The sequence below is a fragment of the Oncorhynchus mykiss genome, chromosome 7 (assembly GCF_013265735.2).
Source record: "Oncorhynchus mykiss isolate Arlee chromosome 7, USDA_OmykA_1.1, whole genome shotgun sequence".
Lineage (NCBI taxonomy): Eukaryota > Metazoa > Chordata > Actinopteri > Salmoniformes > Salmonidae > Oncorhynchus > Oncorhynchus mykiss.
In genome coordinates, this window is record NC_048571.1 from 49,274,216 (window position 1) to 49,299,770 (window position 25,555).

The 25,555-nt window shown below is 43.0% G+C and overlaps 2 protein-coding genes and 1 non-coding gene across 3 annotated transcripts; 1 reads left to right on the plus strand and 2 right to left on the minus strand.

Annotated features, from left to right (window-relative positions):
• Positions 1-965: 965 nt before the first annotated feature.
• LOC110527952 (inter-alpha-trypsin inhibitor heavy chain H3) lies at positions 966-15,589 on the minus strand. The gene is made up of 22 exons (XM_021609596.2): positions 15,225-15,589; positions 7,987-8,016; positions 7,474-7,497; positions 6,942-7,096; positions 6,638-6,742; positions 6,134-6,296; positions 5,925-6,035; positions 5,678-5,806; positions 5,462-5,578; positions 5,142-5,310; positions 4,799-4,924; positions 4,474-4,655; positions 4,077-4,262; positions 3,743-3,882; positions 3,302-3,462; positions 3,113-3,139; positions 2,873-2,938; positions 2,523-2,636; positions 2,160-2,361; positions 1,835-2,007; positions 1,554-1,665; positions 966-1,467 (listed from the first exon to the last, which is right to left on the minus strand). The coding sequence occupies exons 1-22, from the start codon at positions 15,324-15,326 to the stop codon at positions 1,329-1,331; spliced, it is 2,733 nt and encodes a 910-aa protein (XP_021465271.2). The 5' UTR covers positions 15,327-15,589; the 3' UTR covers positions 966-1,328.
• A 5,235-nt stretch (positions 15,590-20,824) lies between these two features.
• mustn1b (musculoskeletal, embryonic nuclear protein 1b) lies at positions 20,825-23,090 on the minus strand. The gene is made up of 3 exons (XM_021609600.2): positions 22,931-23,090; positions 22,578-22,701; positions 20,825-22,011 (listed from the first exon to the last, which is right to left on the minus strand). Exons 1-3 carry the CDS (start codon positions 23,024-23,026, stop codon positions 21,905-21,907), a joined length of 327 nt encoding a protein of 108 aa, XP_021465275.2. The 5' UTR covers positions 23,027-23,090; the 3' UTR covers positions 20,825-21,904.
• Positions 23,091-24,290: 1,200 nt separating this feature from the next.
• On the plus strand, positions 24,291-24,362 carry trnae-cuc. Its single transcript has one exon. It is a non-coding gene; the product is annotated as a tRNA-Glu (tRNA).
• The last annotated feature ends 1,193 nt before the right edge of the window (positions 24,363-25,555 follow it).

The following is a 25,555-nucleotide window of genomic DNA, read 5'->3' on the forward strand; positions in this document are numbered from 1 at the left end:
CAGTGTATATCAAGTTTGGATTTGGCCCTCGGAGTACAGTGGGATGGAGGCCTTCCAAACAATCCCCAACACCTCCCACATCTGGTGTTAATTAATGTCCCTCCTCCAAGTGCATGCATACCCCCTAAGACCCCCTTCAGAAAATCCCTCTCAACTCCTGAACTTCCGACATGACTTTGGTCAGCGCTCCTGCCCAGGACCCATTAGGAAACACACCCCAGCCATGTAATCAAAGCCGGGAGACAAAGCACACTGTTACAGTAAAGTTAGTGCACATATGTACTGCACACACACGCACGCGCACACACGCGCACACACGCGCACGCACGCACACAAACATTTTACACTCCAAAAAGTGTGTTTCATCATTAAAAATCCTATTTTCCCTAACCCTAAACCTAGCCCTAACTCTTAACCTAACCCTAACCCCAACCCCCAAAACCCTAACCCCAAAACATTAGGCTTAAAATTTCATTTGAACAAATTCAGGACCTGAACAATTTTCTTTCTTTCTGACTTTTCCAAAAAGTTATTGTTTTCCTACCATTTCAGGACATTAGGAAAAGAAAACAAGTAAGCGCACACACACACACACACACACACACACACACACACACACACACACACACACACACACACACACACACACACACACACACACACACACACACACACACACACACACACACACACACACACACACACCCTTCAAGGGGCCTGTCACTAACCTTGTATCCCACTGAATCAAAGGTGTGGTTTCTAAATGACTGTAGAGGACCTACTGTATTAAAACAGAAACACTCTGTCTGGTTTATTAGCTCAGTCACTCTTCAAGCCTTTTAACAGAGACGCCTTATGTGATGCTGTTGGGAAGTGACCTCATATCCGGATGAAGTAACTGGCATGAGCGCCTATGCCTAGTTAAACTGGGCAGAGCAAGAAACACACACATACCAAGGCTGAGGTCAGGTCTGACCAACGCCCCTACGTCAAGCACACAGGGGCGTTGATTTTTAATCACTCTGTATATCTTTCTCTCTCCGTGGCCATTCAACATTGGTTAAATACACACAAGTTAGGTGGAAGTGGGTCCATTTATTTCAACAGGTTTTGCTCATCACTATCTATATCAATATCTATAAATGTCCCCTTTCTTGCCACTTATCTTTTAATTAAATGTACTCCAGTCAGATGTTATCTAACGTTACCCACAATTATTCTCATGTCATGATGGTATATCTTCAGCACATACAGGGTGTTGAATCCATGTGAAATGTGTGACTAATGTACTGTACAGTTTGAGGAGGTTGACTGCTAGTGTACCAGACTCAGACAGTCTTGAAGAGTCCAGACATGATGTAGTCTGTGTGGTTTCCATCGATGAGGCCGTTGCCGTTGCTATGGATGAACCAGCAGGGGATGTTCTCTCCATTCTTCACATCCCAGCGGAAGTCCCTCTGCCAGCCCCTGTGGAAACACAGCAAGGAGGAGAGACGATGATGAGAAAAGTGTGTGTATGTACTGCATGTGTTTGTGTGTGTGTAGACATCTACCTAGTCACTGTAAGCTCCTGTCCCTTCACTAGCATGGTGGCATCTGGTTTCTCTGGCACCTCTCCTGGACGCATGTCTTTCACCTCAAACTGCACGCCATGGTAAAACTGACCTGCATGGGGACAATACAATACATTTGAATTGATCAACCAAACAGACAATTGTCCAATATAATGCAGAGGCCGTGGACGCTGGGGGAGAGGAGGTGGCGATCCTAAGAGGAGGTGGCTGTCCTACCTAGAAGGCCAGGGACTCTGGGGGAGAAGATGTGGCTGTCCTACCTAGAAGGCCGTGGACGCTGGGGGATAAGAGGTGGCTGTCCAGGGTATAGAATCCCAGATAGTCCTGGTGGTAGGGGTGCTGCTTCCACACCTTGTGTAGGATGACCACAAACCGGACCGAGTCCCTGAGGGTGACAGTCAAGCTGCGGTCTTTGGTCACCTGCAGGTCCATACTGTAGGAGGGAGAGAGGCAGAGAGAGGTGGTTTAACCACGATCACAGAATAAAACGTTAGATGCCCCTTCAACCTTATGTGGTAGGGGGGTTGCATTACAGAGTTATATGGAAGCCAGAACGGCAAAATCAGAATGGGTAAGGGTGCTTACTTGGCTCCCTTGAGAGAGGCGGTGTCTGACCAGAAGAGCTTGGCCTGCTTGCCATCCTGGGACACAGTGATGTCATGAGTGGTCACCTCCAGTCTCACCCCCAGCCCCTGGTGAACGATGCCAAAGCGACCAAAATAGGTGTTCACTTTGCCATCAGGGGCCACTTTCTTATCCCCAATGGTCTGGCCGTTGACCAAAATACCTGCAAGGCAGCATGGGATTGAGGCAAGCTGTTGATATAGATTTGATAGGTGTTATTTATTTGATAAAACAAGTGTCATGTTTTGATTTCATGCCTTCAAAAGACGCATTACTGTCAAAGGTTGGTCAATTCCAAATAATGTCTACTTTCTCCAAATTCACCTGCCAGTTGGTCTCTCACTAGGTTGAAGATGGTACCAGGCCTGTCGTCTATGTTGAAGCACAGTGCATCCTCCTGCTCTGGCAACTCAATCATGAAATGAGGGTCTCCATCCACTGCAGAGCCATCAACATATTGATCCAGTTTTTACATTTGATTTGGTTGAGGCTAAGCCCATCCAAACTTTGGATCACTATATTATTGTCTGTGCGTGACAGCATGGTGGGCATTGAAAATACTAAATATAAATATAACATTTCTGTAGTCATTTTTGGGACAGTTTCACTACATAGAAAATCCTGAAGTAACCCATGTCTGACAAGAGTGTCACTCTGAATGAAGGGGGACTCACCAAAGTTTGTAGGTGAGATCCTGCTGTGCGTCCAGGCGTTGCTCATCAGCTGGGGTACAAAATGACCTGAAAATCACGTCAAGATGTCAGATGACAAATAACGTTTTCCACATTCAAAGTGGTAAAATGCATTTGATGGTGTCAGCTTTCCATGTCATAAATCCAGGTGATCCACTATAATGACACAGAAAGCCATTTTGTTGAAGGATCCAGTCATGTCCATTCATGTCAGGTGCTTACCAAATCTCTGGGCTTTCTGCCTTTCATCTGTCAAACAGTAGCAGGAGAAAAACAGTCAGACACACATATTTGACAATCGACGCAAGGATTTCCATTACCACTGAGATAAACATGTCAGATAAGACACGCCAGATGTACTGGTTGTCTCCCCCTGCCCCTGCCCCTCTCCCAACCCACTGGGTCACATACCCTCGGTCAGCTTGTCGGCGATGAGGGGGCCCTCTGGCTCCTCGTCAGTCTCAGGTTTGGTGACCACCATGGAGGTAAGGGGGGTGACGAAGCTGTACTGCAGGGACATCTCCAGAGCCTGGGCAGTAGCATTTCCTTTCTCCTCCGCAGTACCAGTCTCTCTGACAATAGAAACATAGGACGAATGGTGTTATTGCATTAGGTTAGGATTAGAGGTTAGGTTCGGTTTAACTTGGGTTAGGTTTGGTTTAACTTACACCACAGGGCAGAAAAGAATGGAATATTTACGAACTGAGTTCCTTTAATATACCCAGCTCCATTCATTAGATCCCAAAGCTAAGCTCTCATCCACCAGTGAGTTTTAGGCATTTGGATAATGCTAAGACACAATTCAGTTCATTCACCAGACATCAGTAATAGCAGTTAGTCGATCACACAGACCTCTTGCTTAACAGTTCTTGGATGGTGAGGTAAGCCCAAAGACGCTCAGTGTAGTCCCCAAATATGTACTCCTGCTCAGGGTACAGTATGTCCCACTCCTGGGCACTGGCCTGGCCTTTGATAATAAAGTCCTCCTCATACTAAAAAGAGAGTGAGGGAGTGAGAGAGAAGAGAAAGAGGTATTAGACACAGAGAAGGAGTGAGAGAGAAGCATTAGTTGGGTTGAGTATTGTCCAATACTTGAGTCGCAATGCCCTTCAGGTGCAAAGAAAATATAATCTTTCTAAGCTTAGTATCCGGGTGGTGTGTTGTGTTGTGCCTGTCTGTTCCTCACCCCATGTGCAAACACCTCCACCAGGAAGTTATCCAGGCTATAGTCAGTGAGCCGGCCAGCTACCACGATCTCTGAGCCGTTGAACAGCTGCTTGTAGTGACTGGTAGTCAGAGAGTTCACCAGGTTGTCAGGGTAACGCAGGTCCACCTCGGAGAGGAGGGGGCTGGCCACTTCCTCATAGAAACCCTGGGACACAAATGCACACATCACCAAGTCATTTGTCTATTGCAATTTTTGACAGTACATTATCAATAATGCCAAAACGTAGGATGGATATAAGACCTCGACCTACATAGTTTTGTCTGTCCTGTGACGCTCCCCATAAGTGATATGGTCAAACCAGAAAGACACAGAAAAGTGACTATTGTGAGATTTGGGACAGAGCCCTGGTTCACACCTGAAGCTGGACGGTGGCATCAGAGCCCTCATAGATCCTTCGGGCCAGTCCCTTGTTCTGTCTAGACATCACATCCAGAAAGGAGTAGTCCACATCATCCCCAAAGCCCAGACAGAACAGAGTCATGTTCCCACCCATAGCAAGAAGGACATTCTCCTGAATCTGTGGTACAGAAGACTCTCCTGTACACAAACACACATGGCATGTACCATGACCTTACTGGCTGGATCTAATATAGAGCAATACATCAGATGGCTACTTCAACGTTAAAATGGCAGTCCCAACCAAATAAGTAAGATCAGAAGGGAAGGAAACCTGTACGCACCTGAGTTGGGCATTCCATCTGTCATTAAGATAACCATAGACACACTCCTCTCCGGGACCTTCTTGTCTCGTTTGCCTTTCATTATCATGTCCACAGCTTTCATCACAGCATCATTTATATTAGTGGCTAAAAGGAGAACACCAAAAATCAATCCAGGTGTTATCAAAAATAAATATTTGATAGACATAATTTTGTAACATAAATGCACCTCACTCAGTTTTATCATACTGCTTGCCCAAGTGTTGTACTGCCATAGTTTTACTACTAAAGTCCTACTGACAGAAACATCATTAATGATCTATCTCTGTAAGTCACCCTGTTCCCATTAAACACAATGACTCACTTCCCGAAACAGTTATTCCCTGGATAAATTGTTGGGCTTTTGACACATTTTCCTTGGTGGCCTTGGTAAGAGATTCCTTCCATGTTGAGATGCTAGAGTCAAATAGGACAATGCCGAAGTAGTCGTCCTCAGCCAGGTCATTCAGGATGGCCAGCATAGCTTCCTTTGTCTACGAGGGATCAAAGGCTCTCAGGTCAATCTGAACATGAACTACAATTACAGCACTGCAACCAAGTGATATGTTTCCTGCATCCTTCTCTCTTTCATCTTCTCTGATATTTCTTTCTTTCATTCTCTCAGACACACGGTTTCTCTCTTACCTGCTTCATTTTGATTCCGCTCATTGACCCACTCCTATCGATCACAAACACCACATTTTTTGGAACTCGGGGTAAGTCCGAAGGCGCAAAGAAGTGCACAAAGTACCCATTCACTATCTGAAAAATACATACAATGAATATCATTATGACATGAACACCCTGAATTGATGGAATTGACCCCAATACTGATTCTATATTATATTCAACACAGCTGACTTGGATGTCACCGATGGTCTCAGCTCGGTTCACGTCATATTTGATGAAGAAATCCCCGTCAATCAGGGTGCCTTCACAACCCAGGCACTTCCTCTGCTGGTCCAGTGTTGGGCAGAATGAGATGTGTGCCTGAGTGAGTGAGGGCAATATAGTTAAACACAAAACAACACAGACAAATAGTATTCATCTCTTTCGGAGGATATGTTCCACATGCAGTTGTTTCATAGAACAGAACCGCATCATATACCTTTTTGTCGCTGACTGTTTTCTCCACCAGGGGGAGAAGCTCGTTGGAGATGAAGGTTCCATAGGCCTCCAGGAAGGCAATGCCCTGGGGTTCATAGATATCTGCCACAATCTGTCACAGAGACATGAACAGGACTGATGAGACACAGGACTGAGGAGTCAAGATGATGACAAGATGTTTTGGGGTATAGGGTGTGAACATCTACAGACCTCAAAGTGCTGAACCAGCTGCTTGGGTTTGACCCGGGTCATGATCTCGTATTGGCCCAGTTTACGCTGAAGCAACTCCTCGTGGGTCAAAATGAAGGTGACGTTACTATTGGCCGCGATGTTCACAGACACAGTGAACTTCTCCATCTTCCTCCCTGATGCCCTAGAGTACACAAACACAGGCCCAGTAGGAGGGCAATCACATTTTACACAGGCCCAGTAGGAGGGCAATCACATTTTAAACAAAACACACAAACACAGGCCCAGTAGGAGGGCAATCACATTTTACACAGGCCCAGTAGGAGGGCAATCACATTTTAAACAAAACACACAAACACAGGCCCAGTAGGAGGGCAATCACATTTTAAACAAAACACACAAACACAGGCCCAGTAGGAGGGCAATCACATTTGCAACAAAACACAGGCTGTGATGAAAGAGAATAGGAGTGCCTGGTGTAATGGAAACACGTTTGTACACTCCTCATTGCCCTGGTCCACTCACTTGACCAGTCCTGCAGTCTGCCCTGTGGAAACAGCTTTCTGATACTGCTTCTTGGCTTTCTCCTTCTCCTTCACCTCGCCCGTGTACGTCTGACCCTCTATCTCCCTGAGATACACAAACACAGTCATTCAAACAAACAAACAGAAACACATATATCTGCATACGTATATCTGCACTCACACGCAGGTATACACACATACAAACACACACATACACACACAGCGCAGAGTAACAGTCCTATGGATTGGTGTTATCATTTCTAGACATAACGTGGCTTCTACACACGCCATGGGTGCTGACTGACATGCTGAAGTTGGTGATGAAGGCGGTCTTGGGCAGATCCACCTCGAAGAACACTTCCTGAGAGGAGTTGGCCTTGTTCAGAGCACTGGAGGTTATGACCGTGTGAGCAAAACGAGAAGCGACCTTACAATCCACCTTTAAACTGTACACCTCCACCTGAGAGAGTAAGAGAGAAAGTAAGAGAGAGAGAGGATGAGAGACAGGGAGAGAGTGAAAGAAAGGAGAAAGAAACAGAAGGGTTTTGAAATGTTTGCTTGACTGTCTAACGTGCCTATAAAACGTTCACACACTTTCTCAAAATGTATTTTCCTGTTACAGCTGAATAGTGTGAAGTAAGCTGCACCGACTACAAGATTACTGCCAAAACAAATGATTACCGCTGTACTCTTGTGAAAAACATTAACTCAGTGTTTCCAGTAGAAAGACTCGATGAGTCAATCTGGGTGAGCAAAGGCACGTATTTCTAGTGTTGAATATAGTGGTGGCAATGCATGATCATCACAAATAGAACGTAAATATTGTGATTTCCTTACCTCCGCATTATCTGTACTTCTTTTCTGTAAAAAAAAAAAAAGAATAACATTTAGACACAGTATTATAAAACATACGTTTCTTACAGAGCAAACTGTACGACTTAGACATTTTTTACTTTTCAAGTGGCTGAAACTTCTAGGTGCCAATGATACTGTTGTATTTACAGAAATAGAGAGTAGTTTAACCGTGGCAAAGAGCGAAGGATTTCCTAAAATATTTACTCAACCACATTCTCAAAAATCTGTTTTTGGGAAAATACAAATAACAATATATTAATCAGATTCATCAGGTATCATCAGATTCATCAGGTATCATCAGATTCATCAGGTATCATCAGATTCATCAGGTATCATCAGATTCATCAGGTATCATCAGATTCATCAGGTATCATCAGATTCATCAGGTATCATCAGATGCACCACTGGGTGGTCAAGAGTAGAAGTCTGACGGATTCTGCAACAGATTCCTGTTTTGGATTTGTGTCAGACAGGTTTGTGTCGATGCTGAGCTACCTTTAGTAGCCGTGTAGCACCATCAGAGCCCTGGGATACAAAGCACAAGGGAGAAGTTTGAATTTAGGGTCAGAACGTCAAACTAATTTAACACCTCATAGTCTAATTCATTGTAAAGCATAAACATATTGGCATGAATAAAAATGGATTAATGTACACAGGAGCATGCACAGACACCCACACCCACATACACGAAAGCAGACCAGATATGAATCAAAGTAGAGATGTGTTGACAGAAAAGTAGAAACGGTACAGATACACATCAAGTAAATAGAGTAACAGTAGAGTATATCAGGAGGGGTGAGATGTAGTAACAGAACAGTATAGCAGCAGGGGTGAGATGTAGTAACAGTAGAGTATAGCAGGAGGGGTGAGATGTAGTAACAGTAGAGTATAGCAGGAGGGGTGAGATGTAGTAACAGTAGAGTATAGCAGGAGGGTTGAGATGTAGTAACAGTAGAGTATATCAGGAGGGGTGAGATGTAGTAACAGAACAGTATAGCAGGAGGGGTGAGATGTAGTAACAGTAGAGTATAGCAGGAGGGGTGAGATGTAGTAACAGAACAGTATAGCAGGAGGGGTGAGATGTAGTAACAGTAGATTATAGCAGGAGGGGTGAGATGTAGTAACAGTAGAGTATAGCAGGAGGGTTGAGATGTAGTAACAGGACAGTATAGCAGGAGGAGTGAGATGTAGTAACAGTAGATTATAGCAGGAGGGGAGAGATGTAGTAACAGTAGATTATAGCAGGAGGGGTGAGATGTAGTAACAGGACAGTATAGCAGGAGGGGTGAGATGTAGTAACAGTAGATTATAGCAGGAGGGGTGGGATGTAGTAACAGTAGAGTATAGCAGGAGGGGAGAGTTGTAGTAACAGTAGATTATAGCAGGAGGGGTGAGATGTAGTAACAGGACATTATAGCAGGAGGGGTGAGATGTAGTAACAGTAGAGTATAACAGGAGGGGAGGGATGTAGTAACAGTAGAGTATAGCAGGAGGGGAGAGATGTAGTAACAGTAGATTATAGCAGGAGGGGTGAGATGTAGTAACAGTAGATTATAACAGGAGGGGAGAGATGTAGTAACAGTAGATTATAGCAGGAGGGGTGAGATGTAGTAACAGTAGATTATAGCAGGAGGGGTGAGATGTAGTAACAGTAGATTATAACAGGAGGGGAGAGATGTAGTAACAGTAGATTATAGCAGGAGGGGAGAGATGTAGTAACAGTAGAGTATAGCAGGAGGGGAGAGATGTAGTAACAGTAGATTATAGCAGGAGGGGAGAGATGTAGTAACAGTAGAGTATAGCAGGCGGGGAGAGATGTAGTAACAGTAGATTATAACAGGAGGGGAGAGATGTAGTAACAGTAGATTATAACAGGAGGGGTGAGATGTAGTAACAGTAGATTATAACAGGAGGGGAGAGATGTAGTAACAGTAGATTATAGCAGGAGGGGAGAGATGAGAGATGTAGTAACAGTAGATTATAACAGGAGGAGAGAGATGTAGTAACAGTAGATTGTAACAGGAGGGGAGAGATGTAGTAACAGTAGATTATAGCAGGAGGGGAGAGATGAGAGATGTAGTAACAGGACAGTATAGCAGGAGGGGAGAGATGTAGTAACAGTAGATTATAGCAGGAGGGGTGAGATGTAGTAACAGGACATTATAGCAGGAGGGGTGAGATGTAGTAACAGTAGAGTATAACAGGAGGGGAGGGATGTAGTAACAGTAGAGTATAGCAGGAGGGGAGAGATGTAGTAACAGTAGATTATAGCAGGAGGGGTGAGATGTAGTAACAGTAGATTATAACAGGAGGGGAGAGATGTAGTAACAGTAGATTATAGCAGGAGGGGTGAGATGTAGTAACAGTAGATTATAGCAGGAGGGGTGAGATGTAGTAACAGTAGATTATAGCAGGAGGGGTGAGATGTAGTAACAGGACAGTATAGCAGGAGGGGTGAGATGTAGTAACAGTAGATTATAGCAGGAGGGGTGGGATGTAGTAACAGTAGAGTATAGCAGGAGGGGAGAGTTGTAGTAACAGGGCAGTATAGCAGGAGGGGAGAGATGTAGTAACAGTAGATTATAGCAGGAGGGGTGAGATGTAGTAACAGTAGATTATAGCAGGAGGGGAGAGATGTAGTAACAGTAGAGTATAGCAGGAGGGGTGAGATGTAGTAACAGTAGATTATAACAGGAGGGGAGAGATGTAGTAACAGTAGATTATAGCAGGAGGGGAGAGATGTAGTAACAGGACAGTATAGCAGGAGGGGAGAGATGTAGTAACAGTAGATTATAGCAGGAGGGAGTGATGTGGTAACAGGACAGTATAGCAGGAGGGGAGAGATGTAATAACAGTAGATTATAGCAGAAGGGGAGAGATGTAGTAACAGGACAGTATAGCAGGAGGGGAGAGATGTAGTAACAGTAGATTATAGCAGGAGGAGAGAGATGTAGTAACAGGACAGTATAGCAGGAGGGGAGAGATGTAGTAACAGTAGATTATAGCAGGAGGGGTGAGATGTAGTAACAGGACATTATAGCAGGAGGGGTGAGATGTAGTAACAGTAGAGTATAACAGGAGGGGAGGGATGTAGTAACAGTAGAGTATAGCAGGAGGGGAGAGATGTAGTAACAGTAGATTATAACAGGAGGGGAGAGATGTAGTAACAGTAGATTATAACAGGAGGGGAGAGATGTAGTAACAGTAGATTATAGCAGGAGGGGTGAGATGTAGTAACAGTAGATTATAGCAGGAGGGGTGAGATGTAGTAACAGTAGATTATAACAGGAGGGGAGAGATGTAGTAACAGTAGATTATAGCAGGAGGGGAGAGATGTAGTAACAGTAGAGTATAGCAGGAGGGGAGAGATGTAGTAACAGTAGATTATAGCAGGAGGGGAGAGATGTAGTAACAGTAGAGTATAGCAGGCGGGGAGAGATGTAGTAACAGTAGATTATAACAGGAGGGGAGAGATGTAGTAACAGTAGATTATAACAGGAGGGGTGAGATGTAGTAACAGTAGATTATAACAGGAGGGGAGAGATGTAGTAACAGGACATTATAGCAGGAGGGGTGAGATGTAGTAACAGTAGAGTATAACAGGAGGGGAGGGATGTAGTAACAGTAGAGTATAGCAGGAGGGGAGAGATGTAGTAACAGTAGATTATAGCAGGAGGGGTGAGATGTAGTAACAGTAGATTATAGCAGGAGGGGTGAGATGTAGTAACAGTAGAGTATAACAGGAGGGGAGGGATGTAGTAACAGTAGAGTATAGCAGGAGGGGAGAGATGTAGTAACAGTAGATTATAGCAGGAGGGGTGAGATGTAGTAACAGTAGATTATAACAGGAGGGGAGAGATGTAGTAACAGTAGATTATAGCAGGAGGGGTGAGATGTAGTAACAGTAGATTATAGCAGGAGGGGTGAGATGTAGTAACAGTAGATTATAGCAGGAGGGGTGAGATGTAGTAACAGGACAGTATAGCAGGAGGGGTGAGATGTAGTAACAGTAGATTATAGCAGGAGGGGTGGGATGTAGTAACAGTAGAGTATAGCAGGAGGGGAGAGTTGTAGTAACAGGGCAGTATAGCAGGAGGGGAGAGATGTAGTAACAGTAGATTATAGCAGGAGGGGTGAGATGTAGTAACAGTAGATTATAGCAGGAGGGGAGAGATGTAGTAACAGTAGAGTATAGCAGGAGGGGTGAGATGTAGTAACAGTAGATTATAACAGGAGGGGAGAGATGTAGTAACAGTAGATTATAGCAGGAGGGGAGAGATGTAGTAACAGGACAGTATAGCAGGAGGGGAGAGATGTAGTAACAGTAGATTATAGCAGGAGGGAGTGATGTGGTAACAGGACAGTATAGCAGGAGGGGAGAGATGTAATAACAGTAGATTATAGCAGAAGGGGAGAGATGTAGTAACAGGACAGTATAGCAGGAGGGGAGAGATGTAGTAACAGTAGATTATAGCAGGAGGAGAGAGATGTAGTAACAGGACAGTATAGCAGGAGGGGAGAGATGTAGTAACAGTAGATTATAGCAGGAGGGGTGAGATGTAGTAACAGGACATTATAGCAGGAGGGGTGAGATGTAGTAACAGTAGAGTATAACAGGAGGGGAGGGATGTAGTAACAGTAGAGTATAGCAGGAGGGGAGAGATGTAGTAACAGTAGATTATAACAGGAGGGGAGAGATGTAGTAACAGTAGATTATAACAGGAGGGGAGAGATGTAGTAACAGTAGATTATAGCAGGAGGGGTGAGATGTAGTAACAGTAGATTATAGCAGGAGGGGTGAGATGTAGTAACAGTAGATTATAACAGGAGGGGAGAGATGTAGTAACAGTAGATTATAGCAGGAGGGGAGAGATGTAGTAACAGTAGAGTATAGCAGGAGGGGAGAGATGTAGTAACAGTAGATTATAGCAGGAGGGGAGAGATGTAGTAACAGTAGAGTATAGCAGGCGGGGAGAGATGTAGTAACAGTAGATTATAACAGGAGGGGAGAGATGTAGTAACAGTAGATTATAACAGGAGGGGTGAGATGTAGTAACAGTAGATTATAACAGGAGGGGAGAGATGTAGTAACAGTAGATTATAGCAGGAGGGGAGAGATGAGAGATGTAGTAACAGTAGATTATAACAGGAGGAGAGAGATGTAGTAACAGTAGATTGTAACAGGAGGGGAGAGATGTAGTAACAGTAGATTATAGCAGGAGGGGAGAGATGAGAGATGTAGTAACAGGACAGTATAGCAGGAGGGGAGAGATGTAGTAACAGTAGATTATAGCAGGAGGGGTGAGATGTAGTAACAGGACATTATAGCAGGAGGGGTAAGATGTAGTAACAGTAGAGTATAACAGGAGGGGAGGGATGTAGTAACAGTAGAGTATAGCAGGAGGGGAGAGATGTAGTAACAGTAGATTATAGCAGGAGGGGTGAGATGTAGTAACAGTAGATTATAACAGGAGGGGAGAGATGTAGTAACAGTAGATTATAGCAGGAGGGGTGAGATGTAGTAACAGTAGATTATAGCAGGAGGGGTGAGATGTAGTAACAGTAGATTATAACAGGAGGGGAGAGATGTAGTAACAGTAGATTATAGCAGGAGGGGAGAGATGTAGTAACAGTAGAGTATAGCAGGAGGGGTGAGATGTAGTAACAGTAGATTATAGCAGGAGGGGAGAGATGTAGTAACAGTAGAGTATAACAGGAGGGGTGAGATGTAGTAACAGTAGATTATAACAGGAGGGGAGAGATGTAGTAACAGTAGATTATAGCAGGAGGGGTGAGATGAGAGATGTAGTAACAGTAGATTATAACAGGAGGAGAGAGATGTAGTAACAGTAGATTGTAACAGGAGGGGAGAGATGTAGTAACAGTAGATTATAGCAGGAGGGGAGAGATGAGAGATGTAGTAACAGGACAGTATAGCAGGAGGGGAGAGATGTAGTAACAGTAGATTATAGCAGGAGGGGTGAGATGTAGTAACAGGACATTATAGCAGGAGGGGTGAGATGTAGTAACAGTAGAGTATAACAGGAGGGGAGGGATGTAGTAACAGTAGAGTATAGCAGGAGGGGTGAGATGTAGTAACAGTAGATTATAGCAGGAGGGGTGAGATGTAGTAACAGTAGATTATAACAGGAGGGGAGAGATGTAGTAACAGTAGATTATAGCAGGAGGGGTGAGATGTAGTAACAGTAGATTATAGCAGGAGGGGTGAGATGTAGTAACAGTAGATTATAACAGGAGGGGAGAGATGTAGTAACAGTAGATTATAGCAGGAGGGGAGAGATGTAGTAACAGTAGAGTATAGCAGGAGGGGTGAGATGTAGTAACAGTAGATTATAGCAGGAGGGGAGAGATGTAGTAACAGTAGAGTATAGCAGGCGGGGAGAGATGTAGTAACAGTAGATTATAACAGGAGGGGAGAGATGTAGTAACAGTAGATTATAACAGGAGGGGTGAGATGTAGTAACAGTAGATTATAACAGGAGGGGAGAGATGTAGTAACAGTAGATTATAGCAGGAGGGGAGAGATGAGAGATGTAGTAACAGTAGATTATAACAGGAGGAGAGAGATGTAGTAACAGTAGATTGTAACAGGAGGGGAGAGATGTAGTAACAGTAGATTATAGCAGGAGGGGAGAGATGAGAGATGTAGTAACAGTAGAGTATAGCAGGAGGGGAGAGATGTAGTAACAGTAGATTATAGGAGGAGGGGAGAGATGAGAGATGTAGTAACAGTAGAGTATAGCAGGAGGGGAGAGATGTAGTAACAGTAGATTATAGGAGGAGGGGAGAGATGAGAGATGTAGTAACAGTAGAGTATAGCAGGAGGGGTGAGATGTAGTAACAGTAGAGTATAGCAGGAGGTGAGAGATGTAGTAACAGTAGAATATAGCAGGAGGGGTGAGATGTAGTAACAGTAGATTATAGCAGGAGGGGTGAGATGTAGTAACAGTAGAATATAGCAGGAGGGGTGAGATGTAGTAACAGTAGATTATAACAGGAGGGGAGAGATGTAGTAACAGTAGATTATAGCAGGAGGGGAGAGATGTAGTAACAGTAGAGTATAGCAGGAGGGGTGAGATGTAGTAACAGTAGATTATAGCAGGAGGGGAGAGATGTAGTAACAGTAGAGTATAGCAGGCGGGGAGAGATGTAGTAACAGTAGAGTATAGCAGGAGGGGTGAGATGTAGTAACAGTAGAGTATAGCAGGAGGTGAGAGATGTAGTAACAGTAGAATATAGCAGGAGGGGTGAGATGTAGTAACAGTAGATTATAGCAGGAGGGGTGAGATGTAGTAACAGTAGAATATAGCAGGAGGGGTGAGATGTAGTAACAGTAGAGTATAGCAGGAGGGTTGAGATGTAGTAACAGTAGAATATAGCAGGAGGGGAGAGATGTAACAGTAGAGTAAATACAGCAGATGTAGGATCTTAATTTGAGCCATATAGCTACAGCAGGAAAATAATCCCGCAGGAAATGTGAATTATTATGTGGATTGTAATTCACAGATATTTTTTGTAGGAGTTGATACATTTTTCTTAAGGGAAAATCAAGTCTGACACTTCAAAGTGGAAATTGTAAACTTCCGAAGCCTTTTACAACCTCACAAACAATACAAGTTTAACATGTCCTGAAGTGCAGTAAGTCCTCCTGCAACAGGGGGGGATCAAATTGAGAACCTGCATCTTTATAGTAACAATGGAGAGTCAGTCACCTGTGGTGTGGAATCATCCTGTGAGATAACCAGAGCTCCATGCGACAGAGCCGGGAGAAAGACACATCCCAATAGCAGCAGCACAGTCCACACTCCAGACATGACCAAACTGCAGCTGAACACAGACTTCACTGCTTAGAAAACTCAACCCTTTCCTACCGCCCAGCTCAAAGGAGAAGTGTCAGAGTGTGTGCGTTTGTCTGCTTTTATACTGGCGCAATGACCAGAAGACCTGACCTCAGCGTGGCAGGAGGCCCGAGGTGTGTGTAGATCTGTGTTCTTGTATGCCTCTAGGGATTTGTGTCAGCGTGTTTACATATATTTGTTTGTCTGTCCACATAGCCTACTCTCTCTACCTACTGTAGTAAAAAAAAAGCAACTGAACATTTGAGGTTGCTTTTTATTCTGACTGCGTGGAATCTGGTAAGCACAAAAAGTAAATAAGTTAGTTTTTGTAAGAGCTGTTATTCAACAAGTATGGACTTCATTCTATCGGTCAATACAACACCAGGCTACTACAACCACTCCTTGTCCAATTTTTGTTAGTTCTGTTGCCAAACCAAGTTTCTGAGAAGGCTCTATCCTAACTGGTCAGTGGAGTGGCCTTTGACCAGAGAAGTTTTTGCCTCTCCACTCTGTGCATATTCCTTTGCATGCCAATGGGCTATTCCCAGAATACATTGCAATTCAGCAAAACTAAAATCAATACACACCGAAGTCCTGTATTCACCACCCATTCCTGTCCTTCTCTTTGGCTCACACATTGCTCCCACTGGTACAGTATTGTATGTGTGTTCCCATTCTCACTCATTACCAGAGAAGTCTGTACATACATGTAGAGCAGGTATATGTTCCCTCACTGAGGGTTGATTGCAAAATGCTAAGAAAATGTGTAATTTTGTTGACTCATGGAGGGTAGAGCTGGAGATACATATACAGTGCCTTGCGAAAGTATTCGGCCCCCTTGAACTTTGCGACCTTTTGCCACATTTCAGGCTTCAAACATAAAGATATAAAACTGTATTTTTTTGTGAAGAATCAACAACAAGTGGGACACAATCATGAAGTGGAACGACATTTATTGGATGTTTTAAACTTTTTTAACAAATCAAAAACTGAAAAATTGGGCGTGCAAAATTATTCAGCCCCTTTACTTTCAGTGCAGCAAACTCTCTCCAGAAGTTCAGTGAGGATCTCTGAATGATCCATTGTTGACCTAAATGACTAATGATGATAAATACAATCCACCTGTGTGTAATCAAGTCTCCATATAAATGCACCTGCACTGTGATAGTCTCAGAGGTCCGTTAAAAGCGCAGAGAGCATCATGAAGAACAAGGAACACACCAGGCAGGTCCGAGATACTGTTGTGAAGAAGTTTAAAGCCGGATTTGGATACAAAAATATTTCCCAAGCTTTAAACATCCCAAGGAGCACTGTGCAAGCGATAATATTGAAATGGAAGGAGTATCAGACCACTGCAAATCTACCAAGACCTGGCCGTCCCTCTAAACTTTCAGCTCATACAAGGAGAAGACTGATCAGAGATGCAGCCAAGAGGCCCATGATCACTCTGGATGAACTGCAGAGATCTACAGCTGAGGTGGGAGACTCTGTCCATAGGACAACAATCAGTCGTATATTGCACAAATCTGGCCTTTATGGAAGAGTGGCAAGAAAGCCATTTCTTAAAGATATCCATAAAAAGTGTTGTTTAAAGTTTGCCACAAGCCACCTGGGAGACACACCAAACATGTGGAAGAAGGTGCTCTGGTCAGATGAAACCAAAATTGAACTTTTTGGCAACAATGCAAAACGTTATGTTTGGCGTAAAAGCAACACAGCTGAACACACCATCCCCACTGTCAAACATGGTGGTGGCAGCATCATGGTTTGGGCCTGCTTTTCTTCAGCAGGGACAGGGAAGATGGTTAAAATTGATGGGAAGATGGATGGAGCCAAATACAGGACCATTCTGGAAGAAAACCTGATGGAGTCTGCAAAAGACCTGAGACTGGGACGGAGATTTGTCTTCCAACAAGACAATGATCCAAAACATAAAGCAAAATCTACAATGGAATGGTTCAAAAATAAACATATCCAGGTGTTAGAATGGCCAAGTCAAAGTCCAGACCTGAATCCAATCGAGAATCTGTGGAAAGAACTGAAAACTGCTGTTCACAAATGCTCTCCATCCAACCAAACTAAGCTCGAGCTGTTTTGCAAGGAGGAATGGGAAAAAATTTCAGTCTCTCGATGTGCAAAACTGATAGAGACATACCCCAAGCAACTTACAGCTGTAATCGCAGCAAAAGGTGGCGCTACAAAGTATTAACTTAAGGGGGCTGAATAATTTTGCACGCCCAATTTTTCAGTTTTTGATTTGTTAAAAAGGTTTGAAATATCCAATAAATGTCGTTCCACTTCATGATTGTGTCCCACTTGTTGTTGATTCTTCAGAAAAAAATACAGTTTTATATCTTTATGTTTGAAGCCTGAAATGTGGCAAAAGGTCGCAAAGTTCAAGGGGGCCGAATACTTTCGCAAGGCACTGTACTTGGACCACCATATCAAGGAGGGCTCTGTGTGCCCAATACTGAAGCCTCATTCAGACCAGAGGGGTATACCAATAATCTTGCTAATGTACTCAAGCTTTTCGGAATTGAGCTAGTTTCAGTTAGTTACACAATCCAGATCAGGCTTCATCCATGTTACGAAGGTAGATATTGATCGTGCACCCGCCACACTTGTAACTGTGTGTGCATGTCGCACATGGCTAATCGAATGCCAAACTCTTCATTGAGACAATGCTGAAACATAAATTCCTGGCCGAGTCAGTACCCCGTTTTTTATTGATGCTGAAATCAAAATGAAAGAATAACATGCAAATTCATCAGGCTTTGATGTGAAATGGCCTAGTAGAAGTGTTGTCTTTCTTCACAAATTGTTAATTTGGTGTGCTTATCAATGCACAAGTCCCTTTTCTCCCCCCACTACTCAGTGGCGTGTATTCATGGGTGCCAAGAGAAACCAGTGTTCCGCAAAAAAACATAAAATTATGTATCTTTTGTCTCTCAGTGTTTCATCATTTTCCTTCAATTCGAAAGCATCCGAGCGATCTAAACAGCACCCATCTGTCTCTCTACGTGTAGGCCATCTATCTGATGATGTCTGGTCCAAACGAGTGTGACGACCCTCCCACTCTGTCTGCCGAATTCTTTCTCTTTGCTCTTGTTTTCCTTATAAGGATGTCGGTGGGCGGAGCCAGGAGGGTTGTCAGCAAAATGGGACACACCTGGGCCATGTTGTGTCCCGGGATGAATACACCTTTTTCCTATTCATTGAGGAGACTCTCTCCCTGTAGACACAGTTTGATTTTGGTTTGTTTTCTTGGGCATCTATACACGCAACCACTCACTTACACACACCATTGTTAATTGTATATACAGTTGAAGTTGGAAGTTTACATACACTTAGGTTGGAGTCATTAAAACTCGTTTTTCAACCACTCCACAAATTTCTTGTTAACAAACTAGTTTTGGCAAGTCGGTTAGGACATCTACTTTGTGCATGACACAAGTAATTTTTTCCAACAATTGTTTCACAAAGATTAATTCACTGTATCACAATTCCAGTGGGTCAGAAGTTTACGTACACTAAATTGACTGTGCCTTTAAACAGCTTGGAAAATCCCAGAATTGAATATGGCTTTAGAAGCTTCTGATAGGCTAATTGACATAATTTGAGTCAATTGGAGGTGTACCTGTGGATGTATTTCAAGGCCTACCTTCAAACTCAGTGCCTCTTTGCTTGACATCATGGAAAAATCAAAAGAAATCAGCCAAGACCTCAGAACATTTTTTGTAGACCTCCACAAGTCTGGTTCCTCATTGGGAGCAATTTCCAAATGCCAGAAGGTACCACGTTCATCTGTACAAACAATAGTACGCAGGTATAAACACCATGGGACCACGCAGCTGTCATACCGCTCAGGAAGGAGACGCGTTCTGTCTCCTAGAGATGAATGTACTTTGCTGCGAAAAGTGCAAATCAATGTTGTGAAGATGTTGGAGGAAACAGGTACAAAAGTATATATCGACATAACCTGAAAGGCCGCTCAGCAAGGAAGAAGCCACTGCTCCAAAACCACCATAAAAAAGCCAGACTACGGTTTGTAACTGCACATGGGGACAAAGATCGTACTTTTTGGAGAAATGTCCTCTGGTCTGATGAAACAAAAATATGGCCATAATGACCATCGTTATGTTTGGAGGAAAAAGGGGGAGGCTTGCAAGCCGAACACCATCCCAACCGTGAAGCACGGGGGTGGCAGCATCATGTTATGAGGGTGCTTTGCTGCAGGATGGACTGGTGCACTTCATAAAATAGATGGCATCATGAGGAAGGAAAATTATGTGGATATATGGAAGCAACATCTCAAGACATCAGTCAGGAAGTTAAAGCTTGGTCGCAAATGGGTCTTCCAAATGGACAATGACCCCAAGCATACTTCCAAAGTTGTGGCAAAATGGCTTAAGGACAACAAAGTCAAGGTATATTTCTTTGACTTGCGGCAACTCTTGGTGGTTCTAAATCAATAGTTTAGTGTCAAATAGTTGTTTAAAGGCAAACATTAACTTGCCTGACCACTCTGTAGGTCATGTCTGTTACTGTACATGCAATATGCTTTGTGGACTTCACAGGACAGAGGTTGCTATCCGGTTTTGTGATAAAACAAAGGTGTGATTTTGCCACCGTTTTCTTGTCTCTGCCTTTAGGCCTATATATCACGGCATACGAATTAACAGGTTATAGAGCAAACAATGCAATTATCACAACACAGTTGTAATATGGCTATCGATACAATTGTATTAAGTCATACAAAAGTTTCAAATGCATCATATTGCATTTCAATACTATAATTTTTTTAAACTCACATTTGATTAATAAAATACTTAAAATCAGTCATCTGCCCCAAAATATGTTTCAGGAGAATGAAGGGATGATGGCGCACTCTTTGCGGCAATTGCTGGAGGGAACTAAACTTGATTGGTCCTTAACTTACAGCTCAAACATTTCATGATAAATGAAGTTAGCCCTGAGTTAGACTGCTCTGGGGAAGGTTATCTCTGAAGGATTCGTTCCCATATACATTTAGCAGGTTGGCATGTCATGAAACTTGTGCTGGAGGCAGCTCTACAGAGTCAGTCATAAAACCTGATTGTAAACCTCATACACACAGAGCTAACCTTAATGCCTAATCATACATTTTTATGATAGCCAATTTTGACTTTGCAGCTGGCCCATCTAGCAGAAATAATTTAGTTCTGCCTCCAGTGTAAGATTCATTACAATAAACGTCAACCTGTAGAAATTTGCCTGGCTAAAAGGTGAGCCACTTTCATGTCACCGGATCGGTTATCCCGAGTTGAGCTCAGAGCTGACCAAAGTTCGCTCACTATCTCCTATGTCTAGATTCAAGCCAGATCCGGCCCGTATGTTTGACACCCCTACTTTTACATGACCTTGTCCACGTGTTTAAGACGCTAATCTTGTAGTAACAACATTGTAGTGTAGTAATGGTGACACTGCAAAAAATGTTAACACTCCAAACAATGGGATACAGAATTAATAAGTAGGGAAGTCATTCATTTGTTTATAAAAACATAAGACAAATATTTCAGCATTTACAATTTGAGCAACTTCATAGTAAGGTCAACCCAAACATGAAAAACTAGCTTATTTCCTAATTAAACTTTCATATTTAGAGAAAATATTAACCATATTTTCGCTACACCCCCAATAACATCTGCAAAATATGTGACCAATAAAATTCTATTTGAATGTGTGTATTTTAAAGTAAAGACTACATTTGGCCTTTATATTTGCCAAATTTAATGTTACTACAAAGTAGGCTACAAAGTCTCAAAATAAGTATTTTCAGTCAACCATATTTCATAGCCTTTGGTAATGGCTCACAGAACTTGTTTTGGTACTAACATCTGTCCCTCTGTTTCTGACAAGCCGGAAGGTTAATGAAACACATTTTTGTCCTTTGATTGCTAGTATAGAATTCTACAGTCTAGTGAAGATAGAATGCTGATTTGGACAGGCAGTGTCACAACTGTAATGTTTTTGAGGAAAGGTTGTTATTGTGGACATGTTTTGAGTATGATTTTACAAACTTTCTGTGCAAAGCTAACTTCATCAAGGGCTTATGTGATGTATAATTGGTTTCCTTCCTGTAGGTACTCGTTCTAAGCGTAACGAATGTGACCGTTACAGACACGTCATAACATGATCAATGGCATGATCATAACATGATCAGTCAGCATTGCTGCGTAAGGCAATCATGATAGCACTTTCATTTCTACCTGATCAGTAAACTATGTGAGACATTTTGTTTTCCATTGTGTGTGCAAATATCATATCCATGATGCTGGAATTTCCCTTAATTCTCAATCAATCATAAACAGTCATCATACAGTATGAACAAACCCTACTATGAACAACCTGCTCAAAAAGAGATGGGCCTATTTCCGTGCTGAAAATGGAAAAACAGGTATCAAACCATTCAAGGTTTGGCTTCTTCATTGCCGTTTGTCCATTGATGCGTCTGTCCCGTCTCTCCTCTAGACTCTAGCGCAGTGATGATAGCCAACACTCCACACTGGACGGCTCTACTTGCCAAAGATGCTGGCTCCTGGGGCTTTAGGCTTCTCCAGTACAGTCTCTCCTCCAGACTTCACCCCACTGAACACTGAGGGAGCCACCTTTCCCATACGCTCTGTGGATGGACAGAGACAAGGCTGTGAGCGAAGATAGTGTGGCGTGCCAAGCACTACCACAGAAACATGACGCAACACACACACACTGACAAATCTATATACTGAAATGTGTCTAGAATCTTTAGAAGAAGTGCTGTAGTTGTTGTATTTTATCCTCCTTTCTAGTTATCTTGCCACCAACTATATATACCCTTGGTCTTACAGACTGACTATACACGATTCAGTCTCTATAGAAGGAGTGGAAACTTTGTCCCTACCTCAATCCGAGCTGGGCTCTGGCCAAATACATGCCCCAGTTCAGAGATAACATTCTAAAAAGTATAACCGAGCTCACGTCTCACTTGACTGTGTAACTTTCCTCCCCCTGATATGTTCCCTACACTAGTGTCTACAACTAGTGAAATTGATTAATTACTTATATTTGACACACAAATAGAAATAAATGTTATGCAAGCGACAGTACTATAGGTACTGAGTCTGTAGAGCCAGAATGGAAACTTCCAATAATGCCAGTGTGTAAAACGCTGTTCCGATGACACACTGGAGTGGTAAAGCTCCTACTCACCACACTCTACCATGACCTCATAGGTCTTACTCTTGGGCTCGCCCTTTAGCCCCAGTTTGCTGCGGGCTCCTTTCAAGTCCTCCTCCTTCATCACAGGACGCTTCTTCTTCTTCACCTCAACGGGCTATGGAGGGCAGGAGAGAGAATAGAGGTTAAAGACAGAACAAAATCTCACACCTTTCCCTGATCCTACAACGCTCCCTCTGACTTGTCTCAATCTTTCTATTCTAAAAGTAAAACATTGTGGGATCCTTAACATAGGAAATAATATGGAAATGTGGCTATCATCAAAAACGGTAACAAGTAGTTAATACAGTAGGTCAGTACAGTAGGATACAGGGAAGTTGGCTTACCTGAGACATGGTGTGTGGGTTGTGTCTTAATCCCAGAGTTCTGGTCAGTGGAGCTGTGTGCGGTGTGTCTGGACTGATCCTCTCTGTCCAGTCCATTATATTTATACCCCGAGATCCTCAGGGGGCTCTTCTCTCTTATTGACCCTGGGAGTGAGTCAGTGGACCCCCACCCTCTTTCTATTCCTCTCTCGTTCTATGACCATTATCAGGGTGTATTATTAGGCCTGACGTGAGTGATTGTGCAGCTGGAACGGGTCTTCCTTCGTTTACGATGTGGTTTCAGCGAACAGCTGAGGGAACGAGACAACAAATAGCCCTTTCCCCACAACATTCTGCTGGGAGTGATTCCAAGGAACAGAAATAACTATGGGAAGCCACGCTAGTCCCTAGTAGTCAGGATTCAGCACTCTCACCACTGTGGCCTGGGTTTGTTTCCAGTCAGGGAATGTCCTTTTGGGCCTCATTGAATGCACTTCAGCTCAACTGGCAGAACACATTAGATAAATTCAACATGACATAAAGTAACAGGCCTACACCCAACTGCACAATAAAAAATAAAAAAACGTTTTTGTCGTCACATACTGGTGACTGGTGCAGTAAAATGTGTTTTACAGGGTCAGTCATAGTATGGTACCCCTGGAGCAAATTAGGGTTAAGTGCCATGCTCAATGGCACATTGGCATATTTTTCACTCATTGTCAGCTCAACTATTCAAACCAGCGACCTTTCGGTTACTCTCTAACTGCTAGTCTACAGGCAGAGTTCTTCTTCCATCACATTAAACCTGAGGTCAAAAGTACTTTTCTGAATTGATTACCTAAAAGGTGTAGAGATTTTGCAGACAACACTTGGTCATACAACTTCGACTGGACTCCGAGAGGAGGCAAGACCATACATATCACAGGGAGACTAGTGAGTCAACCTTTCTGTTTGGGAGAAAAGCCAACGCTTGCCTGTCAACATGCAGTGCAGTGCAGTCAAATGGCAAGCGAGTCAGGACAGAATGCAAAAAGTGTTTGAGCGCCAGGCTTGTGTGTCAATAATAGTTTGAGTCATTTTAAATGCTAGAAAAGTCTGTGTGTAGTGAGGGGTCTATTTGTGGGTACTGAGACATTACTCTCGGAGTCAGTCTACTCTATGGGAAGAAATAGGTCCTCACTCAGTGGTGTACGTCTCTCTGCACCTGTTACTGTTTACTGAGGGCCCACTGTCACTGTGAAAATGTGTACCCTGTTGGCAGTCTAGAGTTTTATGAAGACCTATGATCTCAGAGACTCCTTCCCCTGTCTTATAACTCTCATTGTCCACCCCCTCCATTCCAAGAGACTTATTACTACAAATCATTCTATGCTCTGGCAGCTCCCTGGTGGTCTAGTGGTTAGGATTCGGCGCTCTCACCGCCGCGGCCCGGGTTCGATTCCCGGTCAGGGAACACATGTTTTTTTAAACCCTACAGAAAGCGCTCTCTGTTCAGAGAAAATCTGTTATTTCAGTGTTTTACAAACTTTATTGTAAAATCATTTTTAATGGTAATGTAAGTCGATCCTTTGCCAGTCATTTTAGTTTTTACAATAAAATCCCTCTGTTGAACGGAGGACAACCTGCACCACCGTTTACCAAACCCCACAGTCAGTTATTCCTTTGCCTCAGCCAACATCCTACTCAAACAGTTCATTATCACCACATTTACTGTATCACCACTCCTTAAGACAGACACTCTGTGTTGTGTTCCTGGTCACCTAAAGCGAGACCGATTCAACACCTAGACCTGAGGAAGGGGGGACGACAAAGTCAAGACCAGAAAAATGCGAGTCCAATTCAAGACCATGAATGTTATTGTCAAATCACCACCATAGGAGTTAAAAATGTCCAGTATTTCTGTGTTCATATTTCAGAATAACATATGGATATTTTAGATATTCATAATAGTGAATAAATGCATGCTGAGGGCAAATAGAGCCACTCTACAAGTTATTACTAACCCAAACACACTGGGGAACAATGGGCTAAGGAAAGGGCTTAGGATTTATAAAATAATTATAAATTATACTATTTTAAAATGATGTTCTGATTTAATCATCAGTTTTTGTTGGATGGAAAGGGTTAACAGTTTACAGGGCTGCAGCAGGTGTTATCAAAGAGGATGTTGTTGCTAATTTGTTAGCTTCTCCCATTTAAAGAATAACTTTCAACAAGAAGTTTCAAATGATCATCATCTGGTGAGTGGAACTTTTCTATTGCAGCGTGCTTGCTGTTAGCCATCAATCAATCAAATGTATTTATAACGCCCTTTTTTACATCAGCAGATGTCACAAAGTGCTGTACACTAACTCAGCCTAAAACCCCAAAACGCAAGCAATGCAGATGTAGAAAGAAGTACGGAAATAACTTATTTGTGTGGAACACTGCTGCATTCAAAGTGGAACTGACCGCATTTTTTCAACATGAAATCTGTTCATATACACCCCCAGGAAGAATGACACTTTAAAAAATTATTCTGACAAGTGACAAATTAGATATGGTCATTTTCATGGTTTCCTAAATTCTTAGAATGTTTGGAATGAAGTATTCTAAAGGATTTGTGAAAATAGAGAGTGGGAAAGCGGCCGAGCGTTTGGGCAATTA

Excerpts from the sequence above, each read along its gene's own strand:
- LOC110527952 (XM_021609596.2), bottom strand. The coding sequence starts at position 15,326 with ATGTCTGGAGTGTGGACTGTGCTGCTGCTATTGGGATGTGTCTTTCTC. Across the intron at positions 4,925-5,141 it reads GGGAATAACTGTTTCGGGAA|CCACTAATATAAATGATGCT; the intron begins GTGAGTCATTGT and ends TTCTCCTTTTAG. Across the intron at positions 2,008-2,159 it reads GCCTCTCTCAAGGGAGCCAA|TATGGACCTGCAGGTGACCA; the intron begins GTAAGCACCCTT and ends TCCCTCCTACAG.
- mustn1b (XM_021609600.2), bottom strand. The coding sequence starts at position 23,026 with ATGGACTGGACAGAGAGGATCAGTCCAGACACACCGCACACAGCTCCA. Across the intron at positions 22,702-22,930 it reads ACCCACACACCATGTCTCAG|CCCGTTGAGGTGAAGAAGAA; the intron begins GTAAGCCAACTT and ends TGCCCTCCATAG. Across the intron at positions 22,012-22,577 it reads TGAGGTCATGGTAGAGTGTG|AGCGTATGGGAAAGGTGGCT; the intron begins GTGAGTAGGAGC and ends GTCCATCCACAG.